This window comes from Schistocerca nitens, chromosome 4 (assembly GCF_023898315.1).
Source record: "Schistocerca nitens isolate TAMUIC-IGC-003100 chromosome 4, iqSchNite1.1, whole genome shotgun sequence".
NCBI lineage: Eukaryota > Metazoa > Arthropoda > Insecta > Orthoptera > Acrididae > Schistocerca > Schistocerca nitens.
Window position 1 is genome coordinate 752,452,525 of NC_064617.1, and position 17,987 is coordinate 752,470,511.

At 42.4% G+C, this 17,987-nt stretch overlaps 1 protein-coding gene across 1 annotated transcript in view; it reads left to right on the forward strand.

The window, feature by feature from the left end:
* Window positions 1-17,987, forward strand: part of LOC126252548 (dual oxidase) — a 609,052-nt gene that overhangs the window by 513,829 nt on the left and 77,236 nt on the right. Inside the window, exons 10-11 of the mRNA XM_049953446.1 lie at window positions 12,270-12,471; window positions 16,821-17,132. Of these exons, the coding sequence (XP_049809403.1) occupies window positions 12,270-12,471; window positions 16,821-17,132 (514 nt within the window). The remainder of the gene's footprint in view (window positions 1-12,269; window positions 12,472-16,820; window positions 17,133-17,987) is intronic.

Consider the following 17,987-nt stretch of genomic DNA (forward strand, 5'->3'; position numbering starts at 1 on the left):
TGTGGGAGACATTCTCCTGCGCTTGCATGGGACTTAATGGTAGTAACCGAAGACATGCTTACAGCTGCGAACCACCTGCATCCCTTCATGCTTTATGTCTTCCCTGACGGCGTTGTTATCTTCCAGCAATGTAATTATCCCTGCCTCGGAACCAGAACCGTGCTACAGTGGTTTGAGGCGCGTTATAGCGAGCTCACGCTGATGTCTCGGAGACCAAGTTTGCCTGATGTACACCCTTTGGAGCCCACATGGGCGCATTCGGGCGCCATCGCCGCTTACGCAAAATCAGCCGCTCGTTATTAACGCGAATTACATGACCTGTGCATAAACATCTAATGCAACATTTATCCATAAATCTACGGACAAGTTGTCGGATCTCTGACACGCGGAATCAGAGATCTATTTCCTTCCAAAGATAGACAAAATATGGACAAACAAGCTATTAAGTAGGTGGTCATAATGTTTTGGTTCATTGGTGTACATAAGGCATTCGTCCCGCGTAAAGTCGATGTCGTTTGAAAACGGGTTGCAAGTCTTTCACAGATTACGGAATGTCTATAACTTCAAAAGAGGAAATTCTCGTGAAGGTCAAGCGAATAGGGATTGTAACGAAGTTTTTTCATTTATAAAGATCTGTACTGACAGTGAAATACGTAGTAAGGAACAGAGTCTTACACTTGTTTTTAGATGCTTGCCCCCTACAGAATCGGAATCATTCAGTGGTAAGATTCCTTCTCTCACTTGTAGATATAGGTAGATTCAAACTAATGTCTCATTACTTGCCTGTAAGGGGTCACTCCTACTTCCATCTGACAGACAATTTGGATTAATAAAGAAGATAATCAGGAAATCCGACAGAGTTCGCACTTTAAAACAATATGTAGAAATTTTTCTTTCAGCACATACTCTAAAAAGTATACTGTTACTTCGGTGAACGCAAGTGACATTTCTGACTTCAAAGTCTGCTGGCATTCCTACTATACCAGACATGCCTGTCTTTAGAAAGTGTTTCTGAAAATGTACCTAAGGATAGAAAAATCATATTCAGCATCGTATCATTTATATCTTTTGAGCGCCATTTAGGAAACCCAGGAGCTTGCCAGCAGTCCGAAATAGCCAACTGTCTATGCGACCATCATATCCACAAGGATGTGTACCGATTAATGCAAATAATCTTGAAGACATTAGGAAAGTAATGAAGTATGTTGCACAAGTTGTTGCTTTGGAATGGCCTAAAAACTCAGAGGACACTGAGTAAAATATTACTACGATATTTAAATAAACTGCACCACATCAAATAATGTTTAAAAAGTCCACCAAACAAATTATACTCAATTGAAACCATTTATTTTTCTAATATGCTAGTTAAAATATGATGTCTGAATGATACTTGAAGTTTAATAAATAATTATCGTGTCTTATTCACTGGAAAAAGGCGTAAGTCCACCAAATAAATTGTGGGAGGTACTACACTGTTTTCTTGAAAACACTTATCATTTTTATGCAGTCATTCCACAGTCCCCTATCTTTTAAAAATCATTCCAGGTTAAAACTGTTAACAAATACTAATAAAAACAGTTTATCTCATTATCGTGAAAGTAGCTCCAATTGACTTAACTCATTTTTTTACAACTGCCGATTCAATTTAATTCTAAACTGCAATCTTCCACTGACTATCTTTAAGACAATATTAAATTAGTTAATTTATTAGATTAAGTGTCTCATCAGTGTTCTCGGTACTAATTATAAGTGTTGTTTGTAGTAATATTAACCCATTACTAATTTAGCTTACGTCTTTCAACAACCCTAAATCGGCATCTACATCGTCTAGAGGAATACGTGCAATCGTGGACGAGGTGGATGTGGTCGTCATCATGTTTCCATAGGATAATTTCTCCAGGGTAGACTGATGCGATATAAGCAATTCGTCTACTAAATTCATCAACCTCGTCCGGTCCTCTGATGACAATGACATCAGTGTAATACCATCTTTCTGAGATTTCAGATATTCGCAAAAGTTCTGGCAACCAAACGATAATTGTGAACAGGAATCTTCGAAGTTCGTCAAACAATTCAAAATGGTGAATATGTATGTCCCTAAGGGTCCATCGGTTGCTCCCAACTGGCAGTGTAATCTCGTAGCTATCCAAATGAAGATTTTCAGCGTTGGATTCGTCACGTGTGCTTGAACCAGCTTGAAGATGGATTGAAAGATGTCGGCCAGGGTCTCCATTACAGCTCTGCAAGTAACATATCACCCAGATCAGCATCGTCTTCTTCTGAATCAGATACTTGGCTTAACGAGCCACCACAACGTACACTTCTGAATAATGGACTATTTGCACAGAACATGCACCAATGGCTACATTGTTTAATGTGTGGCGGACAAGTTACACCATATGAAAAATATGGTGCCTTGGTTACCATATTAATTTTCATATCAATTAAAAGTGGTTGTAGTAGCTGGTTTTGCCATGAATCTAATAATTTGTATAAGCAATTCTCACAAATAGTATATACGAATTGTTTATAAGTAACTTCATAAAAAAACATTTTAATTTTAAATCTACTTTGCCAGAATGCAGTAATATCAAAAAAAGACATTGTAATCAAAGCGAGTGTTTGCCACGGAACTGGAATTCCCGCTCTTATTTTTGAAGAAGCTTCTACTGCATCATTTACTATTTCATTAATCATGGGAACATTTTCACTTCTATCAAATATATAACATTCTGGCAGTCTATATGAATTTAACATGAAATTGAATTTTGAATAACGGAATTCCAATAAAATATCTTCTCTTATAGTTTGTGGTAACTCCAATTGATAAACATCCAAGGCATTTTGAAGTCTTCCACAAACGGCAATTCGTGCAAGTTTTTACAAAGTGTCCATTATACAGAAATGTACTTACTGTTTCTGGCAGATCGTCAGAGACAATAGACGTTCTCGCAGTGGATTCAGAGGACGTGATGTGCTGCGCTCCAAATCATCCTCTTTGTATACTAAAATTCGGATACAGCCGGTTAAAACAACTCCTGTTATCAACACGTGTCGGGCAACCTTTTGCTGGCGTGGGTGCTTGCTCAGATAATTGTCCTTAAAGGACAAATTATCTCGGCGGGACAGTGACGCCGCCATCGCGACGTTGGGGGGCCCCTTTTTTTAATCAGTTGCTGACCCTCGAATCATGAAACGACGACGCGTCATGTTTCGATTCATTAAATTCTCACTTTGCTCACTCACATACACGTTCTACTCGTTTGATGGCTGTGAGCGATGCTCTACATTCTTTCCACAGAATGCTTCATTCTTTTTGCGCGATTGTGGAAGTGCGGTCAATCGAGATCTGTTCTGCTGCCATGCCCCGGCACTAATGACTCACATCTTCGCGCCAAACCATCTCCTAGTGCCATCACCAAGCGAAAAAAGTGGTCCAACTAAAACACTCATATTTCTTTACGTACTACACGAATATGTAATAAAAATGGGGGTTCCTATTTTTAAAAAACGCTGTTGATATCCGTTTGACCTCTGGCAGCGCCATCTAGCGGGTCAACCATAGCGCCATCTGGTTTCCCCCTTCAAGCTAGACGAGTTTCGTTCTTTGTAGTTTTTTCGTTTGACTTATTTCGTGAGATATTTGGCCCGGTCATGATCAATGGACCACCCTGTATCAGCAGAGAGTAGATTATTGGGGAATCATCGAACATACAGGTCGCAAATGGGAAAATCCACTGACGTAAGAGACTTTGACAAAGGGCAGATTGTTATGGCCCAACACCTGGAAACAAGCAATCGCGTACGGTGAACCTGATCGGAAGTTCGCTTGCCGTTGCCAGGAGCACCTGTGGAAAGTGGTTGAAGGACGGTGAAACGAGTAGGCGACAAGGAGTTGGGCATCCTCACCTCATCATAGAACATGGATGTCTGAAGCTTCCCCCTCTGTAAAGCAGGATATGCGGAGAACTGTGGCACATCTGGCAACAGTTTACAATGCTGGTGCAGCACAAGTGCTTCGGATACACCGTCCAGTGCACATTGTGGAACACGTGGTTCTGCAGCAAACGGATCCTACGTGTTCCCATGTTGGCCCAACGACACCGTTGGAACGAGATCATCGAAATTTCACCGTGGATTGATTGAAAAGTATCGCCTTGTCGGATGAATAACGTTTCTTGCTATACAAGGCCTGTGGTTGTGTCAGAAACGACGTCATTCAGGCGAACGTCTGTCCGAGACATGCCTCAAACGTACGACGGTGAGGACAGTGTTATGCTATGGGGGACAGTCGTCTGGAATTACAAGGGACCTGTGGTAATATAATAAAATTCGACAGTTTTTGACTACGTGAAAATTTCTGCGACCCACTTACATCCCTTCGTACTTGATACCTTCCCCGATGGCAATGGAATCTAGCGCCACGTTTATGCTGAAGCATACCAAGGACTTCTCGCATCTGTGCCACTCATAATCGGTACTATATTGTATTCCAGAGTTTACGCTATTAAGGAGACGGCCATAATGTTTTGCCTCATCAGTGTATTTCGAACGCCTTATTGTCCTACCTCAATACAAAAATCATTACAGTGGCTGCATATTTGACATGGCGTCATTTCTCGTTCAGAACTGATACTTTCATATTACTGCGGATCAGAATATAATTCAGTAGGAATTGTGGTTTGTAAGCCGCTTAGCTTTTGTTTCACTCGATTGCGCCGTTTCTTTAAATTTCCAGTTTCTGTCTTCAGCTGTCATCTACAGTTCCCTCTAGAACCATGGAGGATATCCTCTGATGCCTCAACACATGTTTAAGCATCCTGTCCATTCTTCTTGTCAGTGTTTTCCATTTGTTCCTTTCTTCGTCTATTCTGCGGAGAACCTCGTCACTTCTTATCAGTCCACCTCACTTTCAACATTCCAGTGTAGCACAACATCTCGAACGCCTCGATTCTCTTCTGTTCCCGTTTTACCACTATCTATCATTCACTATCAAACAAGTCTGTGTTCCAAACGTACATTCTCAAATTAAGGCCTACGTTTGATACCAGTAGATTTCTCTTGGCCAGGAACGCCCTCTCTGCCTGTGCTAGTCTGCTTCTTATATCCTCCCTGCTTCGTCCGCCATGGGTTATTTTGCTTGCGAGGTAGCAGAATTGCTTAATTTCGTCCTCTTCGTGACCACCAACTTTCACGTTAAGTTTCTCGCTATTTACATTTCTCCGGTTTAGTCTAAATCCATATTCTGTACTAATCAGATTGTTCACTCCATTCAACAGACCTTGTAATTCTTCTTCACTTTCACTCAGGATAGCAATGCCATCAGCGTATCTTATCAATGATATCCTTTAACCCTGAATTTTAAATCTGCTCTTCTCCTTTCTTTTATTTCTGTCAGCCGGCCGGTGTGGCCGTGCGGTTCTAGGCGCTTCAGTCTGGAACCGCGTGACCGCTCCGGTCACAGGTTCGAATCCTGCCTTGGGCATGGATGTGTGTGATGTCCTTAGGTTAGTTAGGTTTAAGTAGTTCTAAGATAGGGGACTGATGACCACTGATGTTAAGTCCCATAGTGCTCAGAGCCATTTGAACCATTTTATTTCTGTCATTGCTTCTTCGAGGTATAGATTGAACAGTAGGGCGAAACACTCCATGCCTTCTTACACCATTTTTAATCCGAGCAGTTCGTTCTTAGTCTTCCGTTCTTATTGTTCTCTTACATATGGTACATATTGTACATGTTGTATATCATGTGTCTTTCCTTGCACCTTTCTCCCATTTTTCTCAGAATTTCGAACAATTTGCACCATTTCACTTTGTCAAGCGCTTTTTCTATATGTACAAATTCTAGAAACGAATCTTTTCTTCAGTCTTACTTTCATTAACAAGAGCAAAGTCAGAACTGCTTCTCTGGTACCTTTACTTTTCCTAAAGCCAAATGGATCGTCTTCTGTATATTATTATTGTCAGCACCATGGATGTATAAGAAGTTAATCCAACTGTGTGATAGTTTTCGCACCCATCTGCCTTTGCTATCTTCAGAATTGTGTACATGGTATTTTTCCGAAAGTCTGTTGGTACATCGCCAGTCTCATAGATTCTACACACTAACTTGAATAGCAGTTTAGTTGCCATTTCCCACAATTCAGTTGGAATGTTATCTCTCCTTTATCTTCCCTTCCAAGGCTCTTTTATGTTCTGATTCTATTACTGGATCCCCTGTGTCTCATTTATCGATTCCAGTTTCTTCTATCAGTCCATCAGACAAGTGCGCCTCCTCGTAGATGCCTTCAGTGTACTCTCTCCACCTAACTCCTTTTTACTCTGTCTCCAATAATAGAATTATCATTGTACTCTTAATGTTACCACCCTTAGTTTGAATTGTACCAAAGGCTATTTTCACTTTTCGCCTTACTGAATTGAGCCCTTCCGGCGATCATTTATTTTTCGATTTCTTCACATGTTCTTTGCAGAATTTCACCTTGGCTGCCTTGCACTTCCTGTGTATATCATTCCTAAGTCATTCATATTGCTGTATTCCTTTCTTCCCCTGAACATTTTTATACTTCCTCCTTGCGTCGGTCAGATGAAGTATTTCTTCTCTTATCCAAGGTTCCTTCGGAGTTACTTTTCTTGCATCTATGTCTGACTGTACCACATCTGTGACTGCTATTTTTAATGACGTCACTCCTCTTCAAGATCCCTGCCTACTGTTATACTTCTTATCGCAATATTCACATCCTTAGCGGACTTCAAACGTGTCTCTTCAATCCTCGTTCCTTCCAAACTGTATCTTCTGTACGATTCTAACTTGTGTCAACTCCATCATTACTAAATTATGATCCAAGTCTATATCTACTCCTGGGTAGTCCTTACAATACAACGTCTGGTTTGGGAATCTCTGTCTGATCATGATGTAATCCAGTTGCGATCTTCATGTGTCTATGGGTCTTTCCCAAATATACCTTCTCCTCTATGATTGTTGAACAGCATATTCGCTCTTACCATCTGAAATTTATTGCAGAACTCATTTTGTCTTTCTTCTCTCTCATCCTATTGTCTAGACCATATTCTCCAGTAACCCTCTTTTCTATTCCTTTCCTTACGACCACCTTCTAATCCCCCATGATTATATGCATCTCCATTTAGGTGCTGAATTACTAGTTCAATATCCTCATTTACTTTCTCTATCTCTTCATCTCCAGCTCGCTACTATATCTACGAGGGCTACTCGAAAAGTAAGGTCCTACCGGGCGCGAAATGGAAACTATACTGAAAATCCGATGAAACTTTGCACAGATGTGTTGGGCGGCCTCTCTAGTATGCCTGACGATTGTATCACGGCACTGTTTATAGTTCTGAGCGCATAGTGAGCACGTAAAGATATCTAGAAAATAGTGACTCTCGCTAAGTATGAGGGCCTGGCAAGAAATTCCGCCTGATGTCATGCAGCCCTCATAATATAACTTCATGCATTTCCTTTGTCATGACAATTCTCAGCCGGACTCTGCAAGGTGTCTTATGGGACCAGAATGCTGAGGTCATCCGTCCCTAAGCTTACGCACTACTTAATCTAACTTAAACTAACTTACGCTAAGGACGATACGCACACCCACGTCCGAGGGAGGACTCGAACCTCCGACGAGGGGAGCCGCGCGGACCGTGACAAGGCGGCCCTGACCGCGCGGCTACCCCACGGGGCGCTCCTACAATGTTCCCGATGGGAAGTGTCTGATGACCCACAATACAGGCCGTAGTTGGCTCCGTCTTAGTTTCATCTCTGCTCACATGAACTGCTGGCTATTAAGACATCATTTTGGCACAGACAACGAGCCGTAGACCAGCATAGAGGACTGGTGGAAATCACAGGCGGCTGCCTTCTACGACGACGGCATCGGAAAGTTGGTACAACACTACGACAAATGTCTAAGTCGTAGCGGTGACTATTTAGAAATGTAGCTGATAGGTGTAGCTGACTGTTCCAAATAAAACACCTTTGATTTTCACAGTGGTTTCCATTTCACGACCAATCGGACCTTACTTTCCAAATAGTGCTTGTAAATTGAGCTTTTGTATTTCCGTTTTCAGATTTTAGAGCTTTCCTACTACGTTATAATTTCTGGCATTCCATACACCAGCTCGTAGAATGTTATCCCTTCGTTGATTATTCCATCCTTTTCTCATTGTCATCTCCTCCTAGGCAGTCCCCTCCCAGAGATCCGAATGAGAGTCTAATCGGGAATCTTTTTCCAATGGAGACATCATCATGGCACTTTTTCAATTGCAGATCATTTGTCCTGAGGATACACATTATTTGTCTTTAAAGTAGTATTTTCCATTGCCTTATGTATCCTCATGCCGTTGATCATTGCTGAGTCTTCCGAGTTTTTGTGGCTGTTTCCCATCCCAAGGACAAGAGAGTGGCCTGAACATCTGTCCGCTCCTTTTTGAGAAACTAGAGTGGTTTCTTATGCTGGACGTCTTCACCCGTCATTGCTGATGATTTTTATTCATAATTTAAGCAATAGGTTCGAAGAATCTGGGAGTGGATCTATGAGCCCTCCGCCTAACACTTAAGACTGTATTGTAGAGTAATCGCGTAGAGGTGTGCCTTTAGCGAGAAGATCCACTTGCAGTCCGTTACACGCTCACGTTTGGTGCCGAAAGGGTGGCCTATCTACCAGGCGTTCGCTCCATCGAAGGTCTGTAGCGCCATTGGATGACATTTCTGAAACTGCGCTCATCCTGTTATCTTCTGAAAACACCACCTACGATCACATGAAGTTTGTCAATTCATTATGTACTGTTGAGGAAGGTGCCCCTCTTGCTACTCCTGCGCTTCCTAAAAGACGCCAGTTGGATCTGTTGTGATTAACTGGCCTGCCATTCCCACACCCATGACTTAACAAAGCACTGTATGGCACCCGAAGATTGGGCTAAAATTCACCGAAAGTAGTCGTCCAATGAAATATCATTCACAACTGAAGTGGATTTACAATGGAACCCTTTGATCTGTGAGTAATCCTTACCAGAAATTGGGGAAGACTACACATAATTGTGCTGAGACAACCAGGAAAGATGAAATTGCCAATGGCAAGAGCGCTAAAAGGATATAAAGTTGACTAATGAGATTTAAAATAGGTAAAAAATAGTACTGAGGCGCTGGAGCCGTTGAATATGGGTAACGTATCGTCATAGATCCACTATTTTCGACCGTTCAATCTCAAACAGTACGTGTTAAAAGTGGACATATAAATCTTGCTGCGCTGCTTGCTGTTATTTCACTACGACGTCGTACGAGGACGTCAACACAATATTTTCGTCATCTGGAGGAGAAATTCGGTGGTACGTTTCGTGAAAAGAAATATCCCCAGCGAAAACGGTCTTTTTTCGTAATGACTGTCCCCCGACCCGCTTATCATATTCATTTTACTCTCCTTCCTATATTGTGATAATGCAAAACAAATTCCATTCTTTGAAATTTTTCGATGTACTCCGTCAATGTTATCTCGTAAAGATCTCATATCGCTCAGCCATTTTCTAGAAGAGGATGCACAAGCGTAAATTACGCTGTCTCTTTAGTAGATCTGTTCCACCTTCTGCCAACAAAGCGCTGTCTTTGGTTCGCGTTCCCCACAAAACGAAAAATTTACTATATGATGGTTCCACTTTACATTGTTCACAATTGCATTCGCTGTGTAGTTAGTTGAATAACTGACAGTATTACAAATGTACCATATGATGATTCGTTCCACTTAACGTTGTTCACAATCGTATTCTCTGTGTATTTAGTTGAATACCTGACAGTATTCAAGAATTTAAATGTTGCTGAACTCGTCCACGCACTGCTCGCAGACCGTCATTTGCCGTCTACATCTGTACTCCGCAAGCCACGTTTCGGTGTGTGGTGGAGGGTACTTTGTGCAGCCTTTCCTGTTCCAGTCGCGAATACATCGCGGGAAGAGCGTTTCCAGTAAGCCTCCGTGAGGGCTCGAATCTCTCTTTATCTTCATGATATTTTCGAGAGATCCACGTAGAAGGAAGCAGTACGTTTGTTAACTCTTCTGTTAACGTGTGCTCTTTGAACTTTAACAGTGGCCTGTATCGTGATGCAGAACCATTCTCTTGTAGCATCTGACACATCAATCGCTCTATCACCTCTGTGACTCTTTCGTGATTACCAAATGAACCTGTAAGGAAACGCACTACTCTATGTTGTGGCCTAGCCTCTGTAGCGTCGTTGGATGGCGTTTCCGGCCAAGACTTCCTATCCTCTGTATATCCCTCCAGGCATCCTCTACAACCTCTCGAAATTTGGCAGTGTCATTTTGTTACGTTCAGTATGCTTTCTACTACCTCTTCATTTTTTTCTTTATCCATATCCTTCGTTTTTAACATTCGTTTGTAGAGCTGATTTTCAGATTGCAGTTCATAGTGAGTCATGATTCCTTGACATCTCAGGATCAACTGATCTCTTCCTTTAGTCAAGTTTTTATAACAAATTTCTTTTTCCCCCAGTTCAGCTTCTACTCTGTAGTTATTGGATCTACCCATCTAATCTTTAATATTTTACTATAGCACCACAATTCAAAATCTTCTGTTCTCTTCTTGTCTCAACAGTTTTTTGTCCACATTTCACGTTCGTAAGATACCTCTGAAAAAATATCCTAACACTTAATTTTATATTCAATGTTAACAAATTTTCCTTTTATTGCTATTGCCAGTCTGAATTTTGTATCCTCTCTACTTCGGCCATTCTCAGTTATTTTGATGCATAAATAGCAAAAAAATTGTTCAAATGGCTCTGAGCATTATGGGACCTAACTTCTGAGGTCATCAGTCCCCTAGAACTTAGAAATACTTAAACCTAACTAACCTAAGGACATCACACACATCCATGCCCGAGGAAGAATTCGAACCTGCGACCGCAACGGTCGCGCGATTCCAGACTGTAGCGCCTAGAACCGCTCGGCCACTTTGGCCGGCCATAAATGGCAAAACGCATTGACTGCTACTATTGCCTCACTTCCCAATTTAATCCTACCAGCATTCCATTACCCGTGTTTTGCTGCTGTTGTTGTTGTTGTTGTTCATTTTCAGTCTTCCTTGCGAGGGACTGTGTATTCCGTTAAATTGGTCTTCCAAGTCCTTTTCATGTACATCGGCAAACCTAAAAATTTTTATTTCCTCTCCTTCAACTTTAAATTCTACTCCATGTGTTTCTTTAGATTCCTTTACTGCTTGCTCAATGTACAGATTTAACAACAGTGGGAGCAGCCTGCAAGCCTTACTCCCTTCTGAACCGCCGTTTCCTTTCACACCCTTCGCTTTTTATAACTTCTATCTGGTTTCTGTACAAGTTGCAAATAACCCGTCGCTCCATGCATTTTACCCCAGCTATCTTCAGAACTTCGAAGAGTGTTTTCCACTCAACATTGTCAAAAGCTTTCTCAAGGTCTACAAAATCGCACGTCCCTACATTTCTCTGAAACTCAACATTGTCAAAAGCTTTCCCTAGGTCTACATATCCCTTTCCTCAGACTATCTTCAAAGATAAGTCTTCGGGTCTTATGGCCTCGCATCTCCCTACATTTCTCTGGAACCCAAACTGATCTTCTCCGAGGTCTGCTGCTACAAATTTCTCCATTCTTCCGTATATGGTGCGTGTCAGTATCTTGCAACCATGACTTATTGAACTGACGGTTCGGTAATATTCACATCTGTCAGCACCTGCTTTCTTTGCAGTTAGAATAATTACATTCTTTTTGAAGTCTGAGGCTATTTCGCCTGTCTCATATATCTTACATACAAGTTGGAATAGTTTTGTCATGGCTGGCTCTTTCTTTCCATATGTAACAGATTAGGAAAAGGACATGGGTGGAAATAGTTGCCATACATGTGTGATTTTATACTTATTGACTTTTTTCTGTTTAGTTTTAAGTCTCGGATTAGCATCAACAAGCCCACGACCACCCAAGCATTATAAGGCGAAATTAAACTAAATACCTCTACATTTATATAAAACCGCTATTAAAAATTTCACGACAAGAGCGCCAATAAAGCTGTGAAGGTCATTTACCGTATGTGTTGCTCACTACATAATTCTCAAATGTCTACATTAAAAATCAGTAAATATTACCATGCTTTGCTACAGAAAACCATGTTTCGTTTAAGATTCACATCTTGCGCTCTTATTGTAACAATCATTTGTGCTGGGCACGAATTAGTCGCTGTGGCGTGATTGTAATGTTATTGTGCTGGTGGCGGTGCAGCATTTTCAGCGAGGAGGAGATCGCGGAGATTCGCCGCGTGCGGCTGTACGACGTGATCGTGAACAGCACCGACGTGGGGCCCGACGACATCCAGCGGAACGTCTTCTTCTGGACGGCCAGCGACCCCTGCCCGCAGCCCGTGCAGCTCAACGCCAGCCTGCTCGAGCCCTGCAAGTACCTCAAGGGACACGACTACTTCGAGGTGTGCCACAGACTATCTACAGTATAAGGCATGACCAAAAAGTTTCCATATGAGGGCATCACTGCAGCTTACATTCAACCCAGTGTGACACCGATGCCGGCATACAAAAAATGACCTGTAGACAAGGGGTTAGTGTGGCCTTCCAAGGAAACTTTTTCGTCAACCCTTGTACTAAACGGCTAACCCAGCTCACGACACCCAGTACTGTTCGCAGGCTGCCTCTCATCCTGCTTACACAGGCAACAAAAATTTGATTTTCAATTATTTGTTTGATTATTGACCGACTTTAAAAATTGAAAATGCAGTCATAATCTACTTTTTAAGCGTTATAGTCTTATGTCTAAGGTGTTAACAGGAAGATAAGTATTACAGTTAGAAACTGCGTTTCTCTCAGCGCACAAATACCCATATTATATTCAACCAGTGTTTGACAATGACAGCATTTACTTTCAAACCTTTACGAAAAATTTTCCGCTAAAAGCTCGCTCAAAATGAGGAAAGAAAAAAATGTTTATCCCTTACTACATTTTTGTTGTTCATGCAATTAAACTGCCACATCAGGCATGGCGTTTTAATTTACGCTTTAAGACAAGAAAACGAAACACTGCGGAGGAATTATCCGAATGGTACGAAAATCCGTAGATGTGATGCACATGTACAGGCAAACAAACGATTACAATTTCAGAATAATTGGATGACTTATTCAAGAGAAAGAGCATCACAAATTGAGCAAGTTAATAATGCATTTATCCATCTCTGGTCCTTACGCAAGGCATTCTGGCCCTTATGCAAGCAGTTATTCGGCTTGACATCGACTGATAGAGTCGTTGTATGCCGTTGAGATATCGTGCCCTATTCCGTTCACTTGCCGCTTTACGAGGCGATTTTTAAGTACCGTTTTAAAATTAAAAAAAGATGTGCTAAGATATTTCAATAATTTTAATTTTACATGAAAGCCTGTACCTTAATCTACTTTTGTACATAATTTCCATCAATATTGAGGCACTTGTCATAACGTTGTACCAGTTTTTGAATACCCTCCTCACACAAGTCTGCCGCCTGACTTGTTAACCACTGCATCACCACTGTTTTGACTTCGTCATCGTCCTGAAGACGCTGACCGCCCAGGTGTTTCTTCAAGTGCAGGAACGGCTGATAGTCACTGGGCGCAAGATCGGGGCTGTACGGAGGATGATCTAGAGTTTCCCATCTAAAAGACGTGATGAGATCTTTGGTCTGATTCGCCACATGCGGACGGGCATTGCTCAACTTCCATAGACTGTTACTTTGATTCTGGTGTGATGTAGGCCACTCATGTTTCATCGCCTGTAACAATTTGGCTTAAAAAGTCTTCACCGTCGTTGTGAAACCGCTCAAGGAAAGTCAATGCACTGTCTAAACGTTTGGTTTTGTGCAGATCCGTCAACATTTTCGGTACTCAACGTGCGCACAATTTGCGGTAATTCAAGTGCTCGGTCACAAGGCCATACAAAACACTACGAGGAACATTAGGAAAGTCATCCCGCAAGGAGAAAATCGTAAAGCGTCTGTTTTCTCTCACCTTATTGTCCACTTCCTGCACCAAACATTCATTAACGACCGAAGGACGCCCACTTCGTTGTTCATCATGCACATTTGTGCGGCTATCTTTAAATGCTCTCACCCACTTTCATACCATTCCATCACTCATAATGTTTTCTCCGTAAACTGCACAGATCTCACGACGAGTATCGAGCGCTTTTAGGCCTTTAGCACTAAGAAATCGTATATCAGCCCGTACTTCACAGTCGGCGGGACTCACGATTGTCGGAGGGATCTTAAACACTCAGTACACAACGTAAACAAGGAAGAATCAGACTGTAATTGAGGTACAGGCTTTCATGTAAAAATAAAATTATTGAGATATCTTAGCACGTCATTTTGTTAATTTCAAAACGGTACTCTTCAAACGTTCTCAACTATGGAGACATCTGGCGACCCTTCTGGCCAAGGTAGGGTTTGGCAAGCTCGAAGGCAAACAATAGCAATTCTCGTCGTTGCGGTCAGGCCTTATCTTGCTGAAATGGAATCCACTTTTTCTCCTATGCCATGCGCAAATATGAAGGTTCTACGTTGTACTTGATGCACAATACGGCGATCTTCCCCTTTGGTAGCCGGCCGCGGTGGTCTAGCGGTTCTGGCGCTGCAGTCCGGAACCGCGGGACTGCTACGGTCGCAGGTTCGAATCCTGCCTCGGGCATGGGTGTGTGTGATGTCCTTAGGTTAGTTAGGTTTAAGTAGTTCTAAGTTCTAGGGGACTTATGACCTAAGATGTCGAGTCCCATAGTGCTCAGAGCCATTTTTTTCCCCTTTGGTGGTCAGGCTTGGTCGACCGGAGGCTCACGTTCCTATCCAGTATAATATCAGGTCGCCCCACAAACCTGCATGTTGTACGATTCTACCAGCAGGCCGAACAATGACCTAAGTGCAACGAAGCCCCTTTTGTACTCTGTCAGGAGACGATAGCATGGTCTCACACAGGTGTACGGCAACTCCATGTCCTTCTCATACTCCACTCGTCATCTGTGCTTCAGTTTTTTCAGGATTTGTATATCCCACGTACATTATTTGATGAAAAAAACATTGAAACCTTTAATTACAAAAACAATTATATCGTATAGGTAAGCGGAAGTCGTCAACGACCTCAAACGAAAAAGAAAATACGCAAGAAATGGAACATCAGAGTCTGCTGAATCTGTGCTTCGACTCTCGTGCAATACTTGTTACTCATTAACTAACAACCCCTCCTTGTTTATGATATTGCTTTTTGATAAAAGAACGTTTATGCTTTTCAATAATAGCTCATTCGTGGTAATCTGATGCAAAGATTTTAATGGTAATAACAATAAAGAAAGTAAGCTCAGGCTTCAGTTAAGGTGTTTTGATTGTATTTACTTCTTCGCTCCATACTGGTGACATGTAAGCGTCTGCCAAGCGATTTTTAGCTGAGATAAGCAAACAGTATTCTTTTAACCTGAATGAAGCACACATTTTAAATTTTTAAGAGAAGGATGATTCTCAGTATGTTTGTGAGACTATTTTCCTGGCGGTTTATATTAAAACAAAGTATTATTTATATCGGGTGAGAAAAGTGAAGATCATAACAGTTCATTTTATCCAAAAGGCCTGTGCCAGTTGGTGAAGATTTGACAGAAAGCGAGATCAAGATATAAGGAACAGTCAAATGAAAGCGGAACACCCGTCTCAATGCAACCACGGAATGGTTCCATTCAAACGTTATCACCACACACATTAAGATATTTGTCCACTGGGAGACGAGACGCTCAATCCCTGTTTCGTAGGACGCGGTCAGCCGCTGACGAATCCACAACCACATCCTTGCACTTCCCCGTCCGACTGGAACCGACATCCATGCATGTCTCTCTTCAGGTCGCAATAGGTATGAAAACCTCACGGTGAATGATCCGAGTTGTACGGAAGATATTCCGGCGTTTTGACTTCACGGTATTCGCAGTTTGTGCGAAGTGTCTTGATAGCATTGCGCATTGATTGTGGTTCGGCGATCGAGGACTCGGCGAGCAGCGGGCCTTCGCAGTCGAAGAAGAAGGACATCATGTCCTTATTGGAACAGGTATGATTAGCTCTGGATTTCTTTGGCCGGGGAGTTTTGGTATGTTTCCACTATTGGATTCACCGTTTGTCGTCGGGTTGATGGTATTCTGTCGGACAGAATCATCTAGTTGCACAATAACGCCTTCCCCCACACCGCCAATTGGACGAAAGCTGAACTTCAGCGACTTGGTTGGGAAACAGTGCAACATCCTTCGTACAGCTCAAGTCTTTCCTCATGCGATTTTCACACCTTTGGCAACCTGAAGAAAGACATGCGGACGTCGGTTTCAGTCGGTCGAGAAAGTGCGAGAGTGGGTGCAGTTGTAGATTCGTCAGCGGCCGACCGAGTTCTAGAAATTTATCGTATCATCTCGCAGTGGGCATATTGTCTTAACGCATGTGGTGGTTACTTTTGAATGGAACCGTTCCGTGGTCCCACTGAGTCGAATGTTCGGCATTATTTGACCACCGTCTCATATGTGGTCGATTGGTTTGTATTTGGAGTTCTGACGTTATGCAACGAGTTCAGATGTAAGGCGGTACGTAGAGATAGTTTGGATCTTAAGTCAGTGTTATTAGAATGAAGTCAAGGTATGAGGAACAGGGAGATGTAGGGATAGATGTAGTGGTCTGCCAATAGCCAATTTTCGTTTGGAGAAGACAATAGTGTATTAACACTGCCTTTAAAATTTTATTGGAGGTTGTACCCAGCGCTTAACTTTCAACCTGTTCCGCAGGGCAGTGAGGTCCCGTACATCTACGCGTGCCTGTTCCTGGGCTTCGTGCCCATCTTGTGCGCCGGCTGCGGCTATGGGGTGATCAAGCTCCAGAACAGGAGGAGGCGGCGTCTGCGCATGCGCCAGGAGGAGCTGAAGCAGCGCTGCGTGGACAAGATGGCGGTCCGCGAGTGGCTGCACGCCAACCACCGCCGTCTGGTGAAGGTGCGCTTCGGCCCAGAGGCAGCCATGTACACAGTCGACAGGAAGGGCGAAAAGCTGCGCACCGTGTGCTTCAAGGGCTACGATGCGCTCACCGTCGAGGAATCGCAGGTAAGATACATCTCTGTGGACAGGCACTTAATGCACGATGTAAATGTCTTTTCTGGGCTTCAGAAATTTGATATTTGTGCGCTTTTGTAGCTCTAATATCGTTTCAAACTCCCAATTCCCCGTCAACCTCTATACAAAAAGTCATTCCATTGTCCTCTTTCCTTCAATTTACAAGAGCCATATCACAAAATGTATATCGTGCCTGTTGGCATCACTGACTGACTGACTGACTGACTAAAGTGCCTCTTGCAGGCCTTCTTAGTTTACCTGTTGCTAACTTACACGGGGAGATTTCTGAAAGTTGGGCACTTCAGACAATAAAAGACCAGCTAAGAGATATTTCTATATGGACGATACTTTCGTAGGATGGACCAATTTCCGCTATGCCGATGACGAGTGGAATGTCTTCTGGGTGCATAAGAATAGCATAAAGGCAAATATTCAACTTTGTAAAGAGAGAGCAATGGGCAGCTTCATTGCAGGGTGTATAGGTAGTCAAACTTGTATCACAAATCTTGGCCATGAGATGTACAGACAAAGAGACCTCTGTAAATAATCTTACCATCATCCAAAAAAATTGATTAATTAAAACATTTGTGTGTAGAGGAAATAAGGTAAGTGAGCAAGAAGAGGTGAATTACCTACAGTCATCATTTACCAAAAACTGTGGAGAAAAATCGAATGTCAAATCCAGAAGGAATATTGTTCTTCCTCGAAACTAATAGATATATAACCTCTAGCAACAGCTAGAGTGTATAAAAATCCATGAAGTTCTGTCCAATTATGTAGGCCTCTTGGCCTACTGGAACCGCGAAAAGAAGTAAGCTCAGCTTCGTGAAATGGCACAGTAGTCGC